General features: G+C 34.6%; 1 protein-coding gene across 1 annotated transcript in view; it reads left to right on the top strand.

Moving 5' to 3' along the window:
* The window catches only part of LOC131672130 (protein ERGIC-53), a 558,437-nt gene that overhangs the window by 418,001 nt on the left and 121,480 nt on the right, over positions 1-18,956 (top strand). The window contains exons 8-9 of the mRNA XM_058949141.1: positions 2-186; positions 259-464. Coding sequence (XP_058805124.1) covers positions 2-186; positions 259-464 — 391 coding nt within the window. The remainder of the gene's footprint in view (position 1; positions 187-258; positions 465-18,956) is intronic.

The following is an 18,956-nucleotide window of genomic DNA, read 5'->3' as shown; positions in this document are numbered from 1 at the left end:
GATAAAGACTATCGCAGAACGAATACTGAATCATCTGTCGAGTATAAGAAGAAAGAAGTAGAAATAGAAGTTTTATTGAATAACCAGCATAATATTTTAAGTACCATGCATGAAATAACATCTTCTATGAAATCACTGATGTTGAAAGTAGATACAATTTTAAATATTAGTCAAAATGTTGCCCAGGTAAATTTATTTTTTGAAAACGATACTTGTAAAAAGAATCATGTAAGTTTAAATATTCCTTACTAATTGCAGGTGCAACCTTTGCCATTTGATTATCAATCATTTATAGCTGAAATAAGAGATGGATTAAATTTATTAAAGAATGATATTTTGCAAACAAATTCAAAAATACAAAACATTGGATCTAATTGTCTTGCAAGTAATTGTATTAGCACAACTACATTTTTAGTATTTTCAATTGTTCAGATTTTATTTATATTAGGCTACAACATTTACAGGTAAATTAATAATTTATATTCATATTAATAACAAGAAAGAAAATTATTTTACCTTCTTTAATTATTAGTATATTCTTAACTTTCTACTAAAGTGTGATACCAAAGGATCGCGATCGCAAAAAATGAACTAGTCTGATATTACAAGCATATCATTCATTCTTCTATAATTGATACAAGTATCAACCAAAGCTAGGTTGGCCTTTCCTACGATCATCTACAATTACAAAACTGCGTAATAATCTTCAATTATCATGAATCTGGAAGGCTCTCTGGCGATTGATAGCTGGAAATCTCAAACATGATAAAAGGAAAAATTGAAGAAAACACGCGGAAAAATGTTCTTAGTCCTTATTACTCATGAGTTCAAGTAATGTTTCGCTGCATTTCTTCGTTTGTAATGCAATTAATCGATGAGGGAAAGAAATAGAGAAAGATTGTAGATTAATCTTTCTTAAAACCATGAGTCATCTCTGATGGATTAGAAGCAATTAACAGAGCAATAAAAACAATAATAATAAAATAAAAACAATCAATAGTAAATAATAACAAAAAATAATAATAAAAATACAAATATGTGAACATAGGCACGGCTGAAGTATACAATAATGATAATGCAACAAATAAAAAAATACAGGATACAAAGCAGGACAAGATGACTAGCGCATAATGATAATAACTATAACTAAGTAACGAATGTGTAATGCGGTACATTACAAGGCCTTTCCTGAGCGCTGCATTATTTGCAATACCTCAGAAAGGCCATCCCCGTCCCTTGCCGCCCCGTAACCGGTTGAATAAAATAAAGATAAACGCGCCCTATATAAAACAATTACCCCTTTCTATGTCCGAACAACCACACCGGAGATATTGGCAAAACAAACTCGACAAACGCGGTCCGATGGACACTCAAAGAGAAGAGAGAAAAACAAAGGAGCGCACCACGGAAAAAGAGAGCGCACGCACACACTCACTCCCGACCACGTGGCCGACCGGCAAAAGAAAATGGAAAAACTTGACTGGGAAATGCAACGGAAATGCATGTTCATGACACATGCAGATCCGTTACACTCCCAGACACCAACACCAACACTCACAAAGCACTGACACTCCTGGGGCGAGCAGAAAATCGCCGATGAAGTGGCAGCCGGCAATCAGCTGTGTCGGGCTGCCGAACACCATCGGTGACATCCTGAGCGCCACACACAAGCACAACAGCGACCACACAAACACCCGGGAACACGTCACTCAACCGACATGGGAGCGCCCCAGGAGGCGCTCCAACAACCGATACAGGAACACGAGGTGTACGCGCGAGAGACCGAGCGGCCATTTTGAAACGCCGAGACAGAGCGAGCGAAGTAGACTAGACAAGAGCGAGCGAGACAGACTGAGACAGAGCGAGCGAGACAGAGCGAGCGAAATAAACTAAACAAGAGCGAGCGAGCAGATGATATGAAATGATAAATAGAATAATATGCAAATGCGAGGATGAGGGCGCTACAAATGAAACGACGTATATTATATACGTATTCATGACAAATTAAAATTATAATTGAAAAAGAATGAACATAGAATAGATACCGAATTGTAAAATTCGCATGCGACCGACACCCCTATTATAATAGCGAGCGACAACTACCCCGTTAGGTTTAAGCAATAAATTAACCGACAGAATTCGAACCTCTGACGAAATTCGCTAGTGACGTCACGACCAATCAGCGAATTAGAATAAAATTTGATTTCCGTCCGGATAAAAAAATAGATATGAGTAGGGGTAGATCTTTTCCGACAATTAATGATAGCTACCTTAGTGGGGAGTGAGAGAGGGTAAATAACGACGAAAGTAGGAGAGTTAAGGAGGGCGCTGTATCCTTCTAATTTACATACGGACCAATGATAAAATATTCGGAGGGCGCTACCGATATTCGAATTAGCATACCGACCAATAATAACATTTCTTCTCGGAAAGAGGAGAAGAAAAGCGATTTTTGACCGCAAAAAGCCGATTCTCGTCCATTTTGCCACCGGTCTTCTAGCTAGAAGGAGTGATTGAGCCAGATACGTCAATAAAGTGATTGATTGTTTCTTTACATATAATTTACTTCTGTTACTCTGCCTCAATTGCATGCTGGTGATTTTCAGCCGCGGGCAGTTATAATCGGGTAACGCTTTTTCGCTATATTTTCGGGTCCCACGATAGGTAACATATGCGCGAATTCGAACGGAGTTACGACCTGGATTAAGGAGCCATCATCTGAGCTACCGGCTTACCATAATTGAGGAGGAAAAAATTGGAATCGAGTAGTTGGACACCGAGGCCTGAACTGAGGAAATCGCGAGTACTCACCCGCTTGCCTACCCTGCGCAGTCGCCGTGAAGGCAGGCCGGGATACCCGCGACGAAACCCCATTTTGACCCTACCCCCGACGATCGCCCTAATTAGTCGGCGGTCTGGCACCCTAAATAATCGGGGGTAGTGAGTCAAACAGGCCTTGTGGGGGAAGAAACTCGTAGAGCGGTTAAAACCCCCGAAATTCCCTGCCACAAGTAGCGCCCAACTTTAAATTTCGCGTATAGTTCCCGATCAGAAATTTGCGAATTAGTCAGACCACCCTATTATTATATATTGATAATTATATTATATATGTTTTTTATATGTTATTAATAATTTAAAATAAGCATGTTTATGTAATTGAATGTAGTATTGGAATAACTATTTAATAAGCTTATTTTCAGCATATTTTCTGACCATCAGTACAAGTACTGATACATAGCATATTTTCTGACCATCAGTATACGATACTGATACCTAGCATTTCTGACCATCAGTACAAGTTACTGATACTTAGCATTTCTGACCATCAGTACAAGTTACTGATACCTAGCATTTTTGAACAACAGTATTATTGAAGACAACCAGTATATTATCAGAAGAAAATCAGGATAGCACATAAAATCTGACCGATCATAGCCGTGAAAGCCAATTCCGAGGCTCCAAAACCCTGGCTATAAACTGCGGACTCACAACGAATTGAACTCGACTGTGTCAGGTACTAATAGTTCAGACATGAACAGTACGAATACGTTGCCACAGACTTTGACAGTTCGAAGTCTGACTTGAAACTATTTTAAAGAGCAACAGTTCAAGTTCGTTTGGGGTTCGTATATAGCTTGGATTTGGCACCAGACTCTGATAGTTCAGACTCTGGGAAGATTTCGGATTTGGTTACTTCCGAACGGATATTGTAGGGTTCAACAATCTGAAATTAGCTTAAACTGACATTAGATAAATTAAACTAATAAAAATGGTTGTGACTCATGATGACATCCCAGCCAAAGCAACAGTTGAACCGCCACTATCAAATGCTGACCTGCTATATATATTAAAGAAAAATAAAACAGCGAGAGATATAGCAAATAGAATAGCTGACAATACGGAAGAGGAAATTCGTAATGAATTACGTCAAGGTGGATGGCGAATATCGAACGAAGAAAACACAGACCGATTAGAACTACTGCGATGGGTAATTCGAGAACAAAGACTGTCAGCTAATCCGTCCATGACCCGCAGTCAGAGAATTGACAGTTTTCCACCGCTGGCTAGAATATTATTAAATAAAGAACATGAAACTGACTCTAACAAAACTGCCAACCAGCCCCCAAAAACAAATACGACAGATGCAATGTCAACAGCAGGCGAGGAGTTAGAAACAGACGAGCGACAGACAACAGAGACGAATCAACTAATTGACCTACCACTCGATGTAGATACCGTTCGTCGACAAGCTACGCCACCAAAACAATTCCATACAACCTCACCAACATTAACATGGAATCAGATTAATGAAACGGAACCAAACAATACCAATAGACAAACAACCAGAAATAGAGAAATGGAAATAGCACAAATCACATCAGATGATGACTATTCCCGTGCTCAAGCACCACGTTCGCCGACATACAATAGACATAATCGTAAAATGCGTACTAGACAGTCAAATTGGTCCGACAGCAACTCAGAGATTAGTAGGGAGATAGCTAACCGTAATGTGTAAGAGCGTGCCTGACCGAACTCACTAGTTCGAGCGCCCCGTGGTGGCCAAGCGGCGAACTGAACGCACCTTCTCCTCCGGCGCTTTGGAGGGGGCATGGTATATGTGCGTCCGACAGAAGAGGGGAATGTGCGTTGGGCGCCAAACTGTGAGCATGCCGTACGCTCTGAGAGAGAGAGAGTGAAGGGGCGGAGTCAATGCGTGTGTTATACTCGCTCGCTCGAAAGCAATTCCGACTTTCTGAGCTGAGCTGGGATTCTCGCGGTTGTTGCGCTTCATCTATGACATCGGGTATTTCATTTTTTATGCTTTTTCAGGTGCAGTGTAATTTAATTAAGTGATTAACTATCGGGTCAAGCACGAAAAGTTAATCCTAAACTCCCATGCTCCCTGATAAACATATGTGACTTTCATACTCTCACTACCAGTGCGCCGATAGCCGCGGTAGCTAAGGCGTGCTCACGCTGCTCTCGTTTTTGCGGTCACGGGTTTAAATCTCAATCGATTTACTTTTTTTTTTCGTTTCGACCAATTTGTGTGAAAAATCAATAATGTACACGAATAGTAAAAAAACCGCTTAAACGCCGTTATTTAAGTTAAAAAGACGTTGTAATATACGTATACGCCAAACGGCGACACACACACACACGCATATATATATATATTTTTTTTCATGTTTCACTATTATCATACATTTTCTTCATTAGGTACATGATTATTTTCGTCAAATGAATCACAGAAAAGTGCACTCGTACAAGTCTTTGTACACGATAAACTGTACATAAAAATTGTAAATAATGAAAGTATTTATTAACGATTTTCACAGCAAGTTATATTATAAGTCAAACTATTTGTACACAAATTATCTTATTGACGTTCATTTTTATGTTTATTTACACATTGATTAACGTGATGGTCAGATAAATAAAACACAAAAATAACTTACAAATCTTTTCTCATTAAAAATTAATAAAAATTGTAATAATTCTGTACGTGGTTACAATTTAAAAAGTAGTTGAGAATTATTACAAGGCATATATAATTATCCAAAGCCAAAAAAAAAAATAGTTTCGCATGAAAGTTATAAAAATTTATATATTTTTTTTCATTAAGACCATGTTTTTTTTTATAAATATAAACATAGGATGCATAAGAAAGCTTCCTTTACTTCGCGTTTGTCTGCATTTCCAAACGGTGTATTTGATTTAAAAGATTTAAAATTTGATTACACCAGCAGATTTCCACACCACCACAGAGGTACTGCCGTTCAGTGTGCCAGGAACAGTGTACAGGTGTTATTTGTAATGAATATTGTGCCATTCATAATATTGTTTCCTGATCATTTGCAATTTTAATTTGTCTTCGTAACACACTTGGCGCGTTGTGTTTTTTTGATTTTTTACTTCAAGTCTTCACAAATGAAAAATAAAAATTAATAATTTTATATAATGCATGGCACGATGAAGTAATATGAAATTATTAAATAATTTTTCACGTCAAAGTTTGAAATAAAACTGTGGAACACTCGCCTAGAGCCATACTATAACCACGAGAGTCTTCTAACCCATCCATGACTCTGGTCTTCCATCACCGCATGTATTTGAAAGAAGTGGCCATTGAAAAATTCGTTATACCGATAACTTGAGTACGCAAAAGTTACCCTACCTATAACATTGTCATTAATCTATCTACACACATTTACGCGCTCAAAAAATAGTAATCAAGTTTAACGATGATCACTTTTTCCAGAAATATGCGGTATAACATTTTATTGAAAAAAATTCACGATCAACTACATTCATTTTTGAAAAGTTATTCGAACGATAGGGGTAATGATACGTATCTAGTTTTATTGTCATTGCAAAAAAAAAAAATTATGAAATATAGTACTTTAAAAAAATGTGAATAATAAAATTAGTTACGTAACCTTAACCTGCACATATTCCAATAACGAATCATTAACGAATATTGTAATTCTAGTTTTTTTTGTTCAATAGAATGCTCAAAGAATAATATTCATATTAATTACTGTTTTTACTAAATATTTTCATATCATGCCCTTTAAAAATATTACGAAGTAAAAACTTCAATGATCAAAGTGAATACTATGTTTGAGTTTTTTATGCCTAATTGCCTACCTTGATTCATTAATTATATATAATTTGATAATAGAAAATACTAAAAAATCATGCAAACTACAATTTCTACAGAAAATATTGAAAAAGCTAACGAAAGCGTACCAATCTAAGTGAATGCTAATGTCAATTATTACGATGAGAAAAAAAGTTCTCAATCAGTTACTTATTCAGTATAATATTAATTTTTCGATTGTCAGCTTTAACAGGTTTAACAGGTGCAGCACCTTTTTTTGCTTTAAGTTTTTCATTATTAATTTTGGTAACGTTAATTATTTTAATTTTCAATAAAAATTTTAAGCAATCTATCCTGTGGTTATAACAATTATCGCTCCTAACAAACCACTTTTCAACGTTATCGTTCGTAAATTTTTCAATTACCTCAGTTAAATCATTTCTCAACCTATTTGAACTCGACAGAATTTTATGTTGTTTCTCAAACGCGTACAACTGTGCATTAACGACTCTACAGAACTTTAGAGAAGGTCTTTTTAAGTAAGCAATTTTCGGAAGGCTCTTATCAGAATGTTCGTATTCTCTACACGAAGTGTAAAACTCGTCATCAGTTACTTCTTTCTCAAATTCTAAGCAAACTTTTGTACACGCAGGACAATTAATTTTTTTCAAAATATTGTTGATAATTACCCCACTAAAATAATTAACGGCATTTTTCTCATACAAATCTAGTTTATCATACTCTATAAAACTCTCGGAATTTATCGGTTCAAATGTCTCCATGGTTTCGAATAATTCTAGCAGCTCTAACATTTCGCGTTCGTCTTGATGTTCTTCCGGTGTTTTTGTACCTCCTGGTAAATCTAACGCGGCCTTTAATAACGAGCCTACGTTTTTGTCCCTAGTATTTGCAGTTGAGCTATTCTTATCCAAAGAGATCAAGGAAGGGGCTTCATCTACTTTCATATTACCACGCTGCCTATTCATTATATTTGTTATAGTTACAATTTGTCTCGCAGTCAAACGAACCATTCTATAAGTTGGATTTGGATTGAATCCATTCCTTCCTCGAAGTTTTGAATTAGTATGCTCAACACTATCTGAATTACAAAGGCCGGTTGCTAATTCAAAACCTGGATACAGCTTTGTCAAATTATCATATAACTCAATCAAAGCAGTAACAGTCAAAGGTAAACCTTTCAAACATGGCGGTCTAGAAACTGTTTCTTTACCGTTAATAATTGGAAGCGTTCTCCAAGTTCTGGACCAAGCAACAAATCTCTGAAGTCTCTCCTTAATTTCTGGATTTCGGTGAGATAGTGGGCGCTTTTGCTTATCCTGATTCCTAAGTCTATAGACATTACAAGCATCGATTACAGCATCCATTTCTCTAACAAACTTTGCTGATGTCTGCCACGTATCACATACCAACCCATTTTTCTGGTTTTTGTCCCCAGCTGTACCAGCAAGTTCTACTGCCGACGCCACTCTTTTACCTAAAAGTGTAAAAGCTAAACTAACTTTCATGCATTCCCAAGTATTAGGATCAAAATGCTTATCTTTCAAGAATGATAATAAATTTGATGAATTGATCCATTTATCAATTTCATATGTTTTTCTTAAATCATCAAAATTCATTATTTTCTTGTCAGTATGACCTATAAATATATATCTATGTTTTCTCAATTGATAAAGCAAACGCTTGATGAGATGGGGCCAATCAAAAGCTGCAAAAATTTTTTGACCTTCGTGAAAGAAATAAGGCTTGTCTATAGAAACATTCAATTTTGAGGAAAATATTACTAAGTTATTTGGACCCTGATCACACACTATAATTTTAACAAGAGCTCCAATTTTAAATAATTCACATAAAGTTTTTCTTAAAATGGTATCTAATTGTTCTGCACTGGCCCCTTTCTCATTGAAACCGAAGGAGAGTAGTTGTCGCCAAGAATTTTGGGCATTGATGCTATCTAAGCAAAATATTAGCGCATATCTAGCTGATTTATTAACCCTAGTACCCGCGCCCATGTCTTCGAGTCCTTCAATACAGTCATACTTTGGGTTATATTCTTGCTTGCAATTGATGCTCAATTCATCAAACTTCAGCGCGCATAGACGTTCTGACTCTGGCAAACTCGTCATTTTTTTCGACATTTCATTCAAAAGATTCTCATTCAACCCCGGCTTGAGATCAAATTTCGCGACCCAATTTCTAATAGTCGATTCTGCAGCTAACCTGATACCTAATTGAAGCAATTGGTGGTAACATGAATGAGAATGATAATACAATATTCTGCATAAATTTTATTCTTCGGTTGTATACTCTTGTCTATTGCTTAAATTGCAATTTTATAAAAGTCTTACGCGATTCACTGAAATTTTCTTTTTCTAACAAATCATCAATACTTTCAATTTTTGACGCTTCAACTTCTTTTACGCGCTTTTTTAGTTTTCTATGTTGCTCTGCTTTATTTTTCTTCAACCTAACATTCTCTAATTTTTCAAATTCCAATTTTTTTATTAATCTACGCATCTGTGCTTTCTCTTTTTTCAATTTATCTATTTCTGATCTGAAAGTTTTAACACGGCGCTCTAAAGAACAAGTATAGAGTTTACATCTTGAAGAACAAAATTCCCTTTCTGAAACTTTCTTATTTTGTAATCCTATATTATTTCTTTAAGTAGATACGCAATTTTCTTTTTGTATGTCATTAGCAATAATTTGATTTTCAACAATATTACTTGTAGTTTGAGATATCTCCAAATCCAAATAAGATTCATTAGTATTTACTTCATGAATTGCAAATATTTCTTTACCAGAAGGGTATTTAGCATCATTTGAATTTTTACGAACGATAAAATTATCCATACTTTCAAGAAAATTATGATCTACTGCATTACTTTGGCCTATATTAACGCTGTCATCTAATACTTCGCGCGGTGGCTCATGTACGATCTCCATGACTTCAAGCTCTTGAATGTGTGGTTGCTCGTCTATCACAGCTGGTTGTATCGGATGCTGCGGCTGTTGGTCTACATGTTGTATTGGCACGACCAGTACATCAGCTGACATCCAGTGAATTGGCATCGCACTCTGTTTCAAGCTACGAGCTCCAGTCATTGGGTTGACGTTGAAGTCACTCTCCAAAAAGTGATCTTGACAGAGACGATAATTACGAATGGTCGTCGGAGCCAAGTCTCTGCACCGTGCTTCTGCGCCTGAAGAAATCAGTGCAAGAACACAGCCTCTGAATGTCGGTAAAAAATTGGTGGTCGCTTGTTATCATACGTGTCATGAAGCCACGCGATTTGTTAATATTTCTTTTTATTACAGAATCTATAGAAAAATTCAGAAGACCGTATATCGGATATACATTTTCCTACGTACATTCTAATTGAAGGCCCGGATAGAATAATGACTTGAGCGCGCGAGCCTGTCGGACTAGCCCCTGAAAGTATGCAATCGCCGCTGAGCGCGGAGCGAACTTTCCAAATCAAATAAACATTAACAAATATTATTCTTGCAATAAACTTCCAGCGAGGAAGTTGTTCATAATGATCTAAAGTATACGTCTGCCGAGTTATAAGAATTTCCATACCGTATTTCCAAAAATATGACGGAAAACAGTGCCCGTTTCGTTCGGGTGGATCACTACACGCATGTGCTATCAATACAATATAGTTAAAAAAATGTTTAAAAAATTTTTGTATTCAAATAAAACTATACATAATCTCATTTTCCTTCTTACTACATAGACAAATTTTATTGAACGTTTTAACAAAGTTGAATAACACTACTATAGCAATTTTTATAACACTTTTTTTAAATTTTTTTTCGTAACAGCTAGTTTTTTTTTGACTTTTTGAGATCTTTTCTTTTGCTGAGTCCTTTTTTTTTGGCGACAAATGATTTTTCTTTACTTTTCGTCACCTTCCTTTTGTTTTTCTCCATAATAACTTTTTCTGTAACCTTTTTATTTTTCTCGACCACTGGTTTTCTTTCTTTCTTGGTTGATTTTTCCTTCTTATTCTCTATAAAATTTTTCTTTTCAGTCTTCACGTTAACCATTTTTGGTGCTCATATCAAAGTAGTCTTGAAAAAGTTTTCATAAAATAGTTTTCCTTTCAAACTTAAAAATGGTTGTAAGGTTTTCAAATCTTTCATTTTTTCACTTGAAACTCCAGTAGCTGATGCAGCATTTTCCAGTTCATCAAAATACGATAATTGAATAATTATTATTTTAAAAATATGGAAATTCGATACGGAAGATCTCAAAAAGTCAAGAGAAGCTAGTTCTTGCAAAAAAAACAGGGTATGAAAAACAAATAAAAAAAAAATGTTGTAAAAATTGTTATAGCAGTGTTATTTAACTTTGTTAAAACGTTGAATAAAATTTGTTTGTGTAGAGTTATTACGTAAGAAGGAAAATGAGATTATGTACAGTTTTATTTGAATAAAAAAATTTTTAAACATTTTTTTAACTATATTGTATTGATAGCACATACGTGTAGTAGTCCACCCGAACGGAACGGGCACTGTTTTCCGTCATATTTTTGGAAATACGGTATGGAAATTCTTATAACTCGGCAGACGTATACTCTAGATCATTATGAACAACTTCCTCGCTGGAAGTTTATTGCAAGAATAATATTTGTTAATGTTTATTTGATTCGGAAAGTTCGCTCCGCGCTCAGCGGCGATTGCATACTTTCAGGGGCTAGTCCGACAGGCTCGCGCGCTCAAGTCGTTATTCTATCCGGGCCTTCAATTACGCACACTTTACACACTTTACGAGGTACAAACTACGATATTGCATAGTTAAATCAATCATATTTTAATTTAACCAACATTTAGAATTTATTGAAAACAAGTCGTGATTTTGACGTTAATAACAAATGGAATATTTTCGCAATTTTTTATCGTAATTGAAATCTGGAAAGATGTCTACAAAGTACGTGAAAAAAGGAATCTTTTGATGCATTAGACGTCCAATTTCAATCATTCAAAGGCGAGTAAATAAATTCCAAAGTTAACTGTTGTTACAAGGCTACCAAGCAACAATACGGTGATAAAAAAAATACTGACTTGTAGGTTTTTCCGAATACTTTTCAATTCAAAAAAATGATCTAACCTTGGTGGTTCAAGTTCAATTAATTGACAAGTTGAGACAAAGTTGAGACGGCGCGCGGAAAAACGACTCTCCGGCGGCAAAGTCGGAGTGGTGGGGATGACTCCGCGCTAAGAGAAAAAACTGAAACGGCGAGTTCAAATTCGTTGCGCGCTCATCATCTCTACTTATCTTTGCTTTTAATCAACCAAATTTGACGTTTTTTTTTAAATCGATATAGCAAATCTCAAGGAATACGAATATCAAATTTTATAATTTTTTCATTAGTTGACCACCTACAGTTATAATAATTTTTTCATATTCTCGCTCGCAACAATGATGTTATTTTTTCTAAATAAATGAAAGGTAAGTGGTTACTCAACAATACCGAACTAAAAGTCATTTAATCTTGCAAAATCAAGTGCGCAAAGTAATTTTTATGTTAATACGTATAATAAAAAAATTCTGATATGAACTTGAAAACTTGTTTTAATCAAGCCAGTTGTCAAAATAAGCGAGCGTCAAAACCGCTGATTTTTGTTAGAATTGAAAGTGCTTTTGATGGCACACTAACTGGTTACTTTTAAAAATTCTTTTTTTGACACAATAATGATGATCACGTTATGATAATTATTGATTCAGAATTCTACGTGCGTCTGCGTATCAATAATATTTTTTTATAATCAATTACATTAATATTGGGTTATATTACTATCTTTCTGGATTTTTCAATTATGCGTCCTATAATAGGTTTTAATTTTACGATTGTTCCATCAATAGGTGCCTTTACCTTATACGCGTATAATTCTGCACGAGCTTGTAGTCTTCACAAACATGAAATTGAATAAGGCACCGCCTAGCACCGTCGAGCGCGAGAGATTGTCTTTTTTTTTGTATAGTTGTCCACCGTTATTGCTTTTACTTGATAAATAAGAAAACAAAATCACACAAACTAATCTTTATGTATGCAGATTAATATAACATACGCGTTGTATGAATGAAAAAAAAAACTCATTGTCAATCACCCACACACGCACACACATTCAAAATACAAAAAAGTATACGTGTTAGCGATGTTATATCAATATGCACTTAGTGATATAGTCTAGTATAGCAATAACTAAAAAGGTAAGAAAATCATAAAAGTTAGAACGAAGCTTCTTTCACAACGGAACGAAATACTCATACTTATAAATTTCACTAACCATATACTTCAAAACAAGCCGTCACGCGACAAAAATTCAGTCCTCGTCAAAAGTTACAGCAACTTCGAAAATGTATAATTTTTCAAATTAAAAAGAAATATATTGCGAATATTCATTTCAATGCTAATTTTATCAGCTTCTAAATAAGCCATCACACGATAAGCAATTCATTTTTTGATCAAAAGTTATAGCAATTTTGCATAGTTGTTCAAAATCTTTTTTTTTCAATTTTACGATTTTTTCGAAAAATGGCTGTAAAATTTTTTTCACGTCGATAGTATACCTCAAAAAGATTTTCCCACTGACCTTTCATCATGACGAAACATATGAAAAAAGTTTCATCAAAATTTATCGACTAGAAAAGTCACACCGATTGACAACACATATACGCGCGCGCACGCACGCACACATCCCCACGCACACATCCTCACGCACAGGCGTCATGAAAAAATGACTTTGTCAAAATACAGTGATTTCTGATAGAAGTTATATGGGAAAAATATACTGTAAATATCATTTAGGTATTTGTAGGAGGTTGGGATCTATAAAAAAAAAACCAAAATTAGAGCAACGAAAGTTGAAAATACAAAAATTACTTTGAAAAATGCAATTTCATAAAAAAGCGAAAACATAGCTTTCTTTCCAAGGAAACAAAACGGTGTGTAAAAAAAGAAAAAAAAACGAGGGAGAAAAAAAGCAATATCTCGCGCTCGTCGGATATAAAAAAAAACAAATTTGAACGTTAAGTGTCGAGGTACCCGCGCAGTCCGCCGGAAAGATGAGTAAAATAACGAAAAACACATCATTAAGTAACAAGTAAAAATCTTACCTGAATTCCTAATCCATAATTCGGCTTTTTCTCGTTTGCTTGTTGGATTTGGAAAAGCAAACACCTGACTCGTGAGCCTTGAATTTTTGCACCCTCGATATATGCAGTAGTCACACGATCGTATTGTAACCGACATTTTGATTCGAATATTTAGACAAATAAATAAAAAAAAAAAGAAAAGAAAGCTAATCTATTATCTCGTTGTATCTATAAACTACGCGACGATTAAAACCGAGATCGAAACACGTGCATATGACCTATGAAGAACCCTTTCCCTGGCACTGTTTATTTTTGTGTGCAATTAATCAATGAATCACGACGAATGAATTTCACTCGACGATTATCACTCACAACACTTTCAAACCGCGAAAATTAGCTACAAAACTAATTAAACGCTTTGAATTATCAGCTTTACAAACAAATGTTGTTAATGCGCAAAAACTCTGCAAGCAGGTCTAAGAGCATTTGACGAGTTTTCGCGGGATTCAAATCAGACCACATTTGTGCATCAGCTGATAACAGCTACAAACAATAGAAAATCGGTTTTCTTTAGCGGGAACCCTGCCGTATTTAAAAAGTTTTTGATATTTGCAAATAATATAAATTGCAAAAACCAATTTGTGCTACCCTTTGAAAATATTTATAATGATACATTTACATAACTGTTTATATCAATAAAATTGATGGGTCTATCACGTGTATATTAGTCCGGCCGTTGGTAACTGACTTAATCACATTTTTCCACAATGTTTATGTTTTTGGGATCGCTGAGTCGGAATATCGTAGGTGTTTTACCAAATTCCCGGTCGATTTTGTTTAAACAAGTCGCATTTGTTTAAACAAATAATAAAAGTGTATATTTTCAATCTAAATAAATTTATTTCGATAAATCTGCCCAATTAAAAAAAAAAGTTCATTATAATTTTTCTCTAAAATACATATTGAAAAAATTATTGACATTTAAAAGTCAATAATATTACTTTTTGTACTAACTTTGAATTTGAATAACTTTTGACCTACTGAATATTTTTTGTTAAATAAAACATTCTGTTATTCCTTAACAGTGGCTCTATAACGTGATATATTTAAAAATAAATTTTATACCCTTAAACTCGAATAGTTCTATTGAAAGTTAACAAGTTTTTCTCCATGTCATAATGATTTTATTATAGCTGCCCTCAAAAACTGCACATATTAAATATTGAAAACGGGGAACGTATGTTATTTTTATAATTTGCATTGTAGAGGAAGATGATAAAAGATATTTTCTTCGTAAATTGGGCTAATTTATATAAAAAATCATTTGGTACGATTAATAATGATATTTCATTATTTGTTTGAAAAATGCGATTTAAACAAAATTAACAAGGATATTAGAAAATCACCCACGATATTCGGATTCACGTACCCTAAAAACATAGAAAGAGCACATGTACAAAACTGTGAGTACCTTTGAAAGCCAGAAAAAAGCAGCAATTGATGCGCTTTGTAGCCGAACGCCTGTAATATATATACACCATCTTGGCGGTAATACCATATAATGATAGATATATATATAGTTCCTCGTATATAGATCCAAAAAAGTACGTTGCTCCGCGTAAAGTATTATTCGTATGAGATTGAATCAGTTACCAAATTAATATTCAAAGTTGCATCAGCAACTTTCTTTTTTTAGACATAAAATTCAATAAATAATATAAAACGAAAATGCAAATTTATAAATTTAATTTTTTTTTTCGACGAAAACAATACAATAAGAAACTTTTTTCTGGATACACTTTGTGTATGATTTTGTTAGTATTGAATGTTAATAAAGAATCGTAAAAATTAAAAAATGTCGTTGTGAAAAATCGATAACGATTGTCGGTTCTACGATTATATAATATGCATATTACAATAATTGACAAACGGAAATAAAAAGCCATATAAAGTAGGTTAAATGTTTCTTAATTTTTCAGATATGCCATTACCTGCAGTATAATAAGTGCAATTGTATGTTAATATATGTCTGCTTAATCAATCGTATTATATGAAATATATATATTTTTTTCTATAATTGTCTCACCTCGGAATAACATTTTTTGTATTATTACTTATCGATTGCTTATGCATGACATTATTTCATAAACAAAATTATTATTTCTTCGATTCTCAAGGACACATATGTACTTTTAATTTCATTAGATTTCATGTATTTTTTTACATAGAAAACTGTATTAATATTTTCTGGGGATTAATAAACTATATACACTGCAACCTCCAATGAGCGGCTATGTAAAGGTAATTCTGGAGATACCATACAGATACATTCTGGTAATACCCATCTTTATTTATGCATATAATCGTATCCTCGGTGCACCACGCCGCGGAGATAGAGGCTCCCGCACTTTGCATTATCGCTTATTGCAGAATAGTTTATTAATCCCTGGAAATTATTAATACGGTTTTCTCTGTAAAATAAGTCCAAGGGATCCAATGAAATAAAAATTTTCTAAATCGCAACAGTGTCTTCGTGGGACAAAGTCAATTGTTTATTTACAAAATTCCAAATTTACCAAAAAATGAATATTTCTATTTTGTTTTGAAATCAGTTTGAAGTACATGTCTTTAATCTTTGCAACGAACCGCGTTTCAATGTTTCTTGGAAAATAAGTTATCGCATTATAAAAAATTTCTTTTGCTTTTTTTAAATTGTTAATATATTTTATTGTAATTTCATTTGTCTTTATAAGTCTTGAATACATTATAGATAATTGGCAGTTGTTGAACTTGTATTATCATTAATCACCGAATCGTTAGACGTCACAGTGTGCGCGTCTTTTTTTCATAATCTCTCTTTTACCTTCCGTTGTACCTGCTTACAGAATTACTAGTACCGATTTTTTTTTTCATCTTGATAGATTAAGCATATGCAATGTTTGAATTTCTGATCGTTTTCTTTTGGCCATCGTGCTGTTGTGTATTTAATTTTTTTTTGTTCACTTCATTTGCGCGGAATCCCACGAATTTTGTGAAAATAGTCACAAAGGTGTAACGCGTTTATACGATACATCTGGATATATATTTCATCTAGATATTATAAGTGTGGTATAATAAACATTTCATATATTTTTTTTTCATGTACACATCACTCGCAGAAATGATACAAAAACAGGGATTATGCGCTTGCTTATGCACTGGCAAAAAATAGCATGTGCGTGTGTCTTAATTTTTGTTCTTGTCATCTCCAGGTCGGTTTAACTTTGATTCGTTTTCATCATCTCATTACAAGTCTTGAATAAACTAATATGTTATGATTCAACAAACTAATTGTGATGTTTGTAGGAATAAAAAAAAAAGAAGAATTAGCGATGAACGGAGAGAGAATATTTGCAGATGGTTCAATCTAAAAAAGAACTAATGGATCTTAAAGCCTACGTTAGACATTGTACGACAAAAAAAAAAAACAAGAATTTATAAAACGAGAGTGAATTAAATATGATATTTATATCTCCGTAAATGTAACATCAAAAACCTTACTTATAGTCTTTTAATGAATGAAACATTTAAACAGAAAAAGAGCGAATAATTTTTTATGTAAGTTCAATCATGGGTGAACATTTTTTCTAATGATACACGAAAAAAAAAAACTCGTCAGACCTAAAAAAAATTCAATAGATATTATTAAACAAACAAAGTACATAACTAATACGCATATGAGTTTATATAAGTGCTAGTGAGGCTACGAAAAAGTTAAATATAAAATGAAACGTGCAATTTTCTGCGACTAATCTCATAAATAGTTTTAGTCATTTATTCAATAATTATAATTATTCGAACGCAAAACGATTGGAAGAAACGAAAAAAAAAAGTAAATCGATTGAGATTTAAACCCGTGACCGAAAAAAAGGAGAGCAGCGTGAGCACGCCTTAGCTACCGCGGCTATCGGCGCACTGGTAGTGAGAGTATGAAAGTCACATATGTTTATCAGGGAGCATGGGAGTTTAGGATTAGCTTTTCGTGCTTGACCCGATAGTTAATCACTTAATTAAATTACACTGCACCTGAAAAAGCATAAAAAATGAAACACTCGATGTCATAGATGAAGCGCAACAACCACAAGAATCCCAGCTCAGCTTAGAAAGTCAGAATTGCTTTCGAGCGAGCGAGTATAACACACGCATTGGCTCCGCCCCTTCACTCTCTCTCTCTCAGAGCGTACGGCATTCCCACAGTTTGGCGCACAACGCACATTCCCCTCTTCTGTCGGACGCACATATACTATGACCCCTCCAAAGCGCCGGAGGAGAAGGTGCGTTCAGTTCGCCGCTTGGCCACCACGGGGCGCTCGAACTAGCGAGTTCGGTCAGGCACGCTCTTACACATTACGGTTAGCTATCTCCCTACTTATCTCTGCAGCAACTCTGAATCACCATCAGAAATTGAAAGAAAAACACGCAGGCGTTCGAAACCACTACTCAAGGAGCGAGTAACCTGGGGTGTAACCAGAGAAATACATGGTCCGTCAAATATTGACCAAAACGGATACAGACCAGACCTTGCCACAGTTAAGCCGCCCAAGACAAAGCACGCAACCACAGATGAGCTTGTAAAAAGGACCAGACCAAGCAATCCATTAAAAACAAAGAGCCCAGCCGGATAAGCATGTGAAAAGTGCCCTTAGACCTTTCGAAAAAGTGACAAAGCCCAATGTTCCGGCTTATAATGAAATCCCCTCTGCCAAATTTTCAGACCCATATTGACCCATGGGGCAAAATGGGACACTATTTTGTGGTTTTAGGTTTTTTGACAATAGCTCGATTGGTTGTGAAGATACCTAAAAACTGTAAATACAAAAGTTGTAGGGTTTTTGAAGAGCTACAAACCTATAAACACCAAATTTTTTTTAGCGCGAAATTCAAATTTTTAAAAGCATTCGAAAATTCCAATTTAACGCCAATTTTGTCCATTCATACCTGCAACTCCGAAAAAAATCTTGAATGTTTCTCATAGATAGGAGTACATGTGTGAATTTTTTCAGATTTTTATAGGTGGTAGAAGGTACCTAAAAAAAATAAAAACCACTAAAAACGAATAAAAAATCCAGTTTTTCGATTCTAGCTCTTTTTGGTTTCATTCCACGATAAAATCAATAGCGCCATCGTATTCTACGTTAAAAAATACGTCGAAAACATGCATAAGACTTTTATCATCAGACCCATTAC

Source organism: Phymastichus coffea, unplaced genomic scaffold (genome assembly GCF_024137745.1).
Source record: "Phymastichus coffea isolate CEN01 unplaced genomic scaffold, Cenicafe_Pcof_1.1 PCOF00011, whole genome shotgun sequence".
Classification (NCBI taxonomy): Eukaryota; Metazoa; Arthropoda; class Insecta; order Hymenoptera; family Eulophidae; genus Phymastichus; species Phymastichus coffea.
This window is presented reverse-complemented; position numbering and strand designations above follow the sequence as displayed.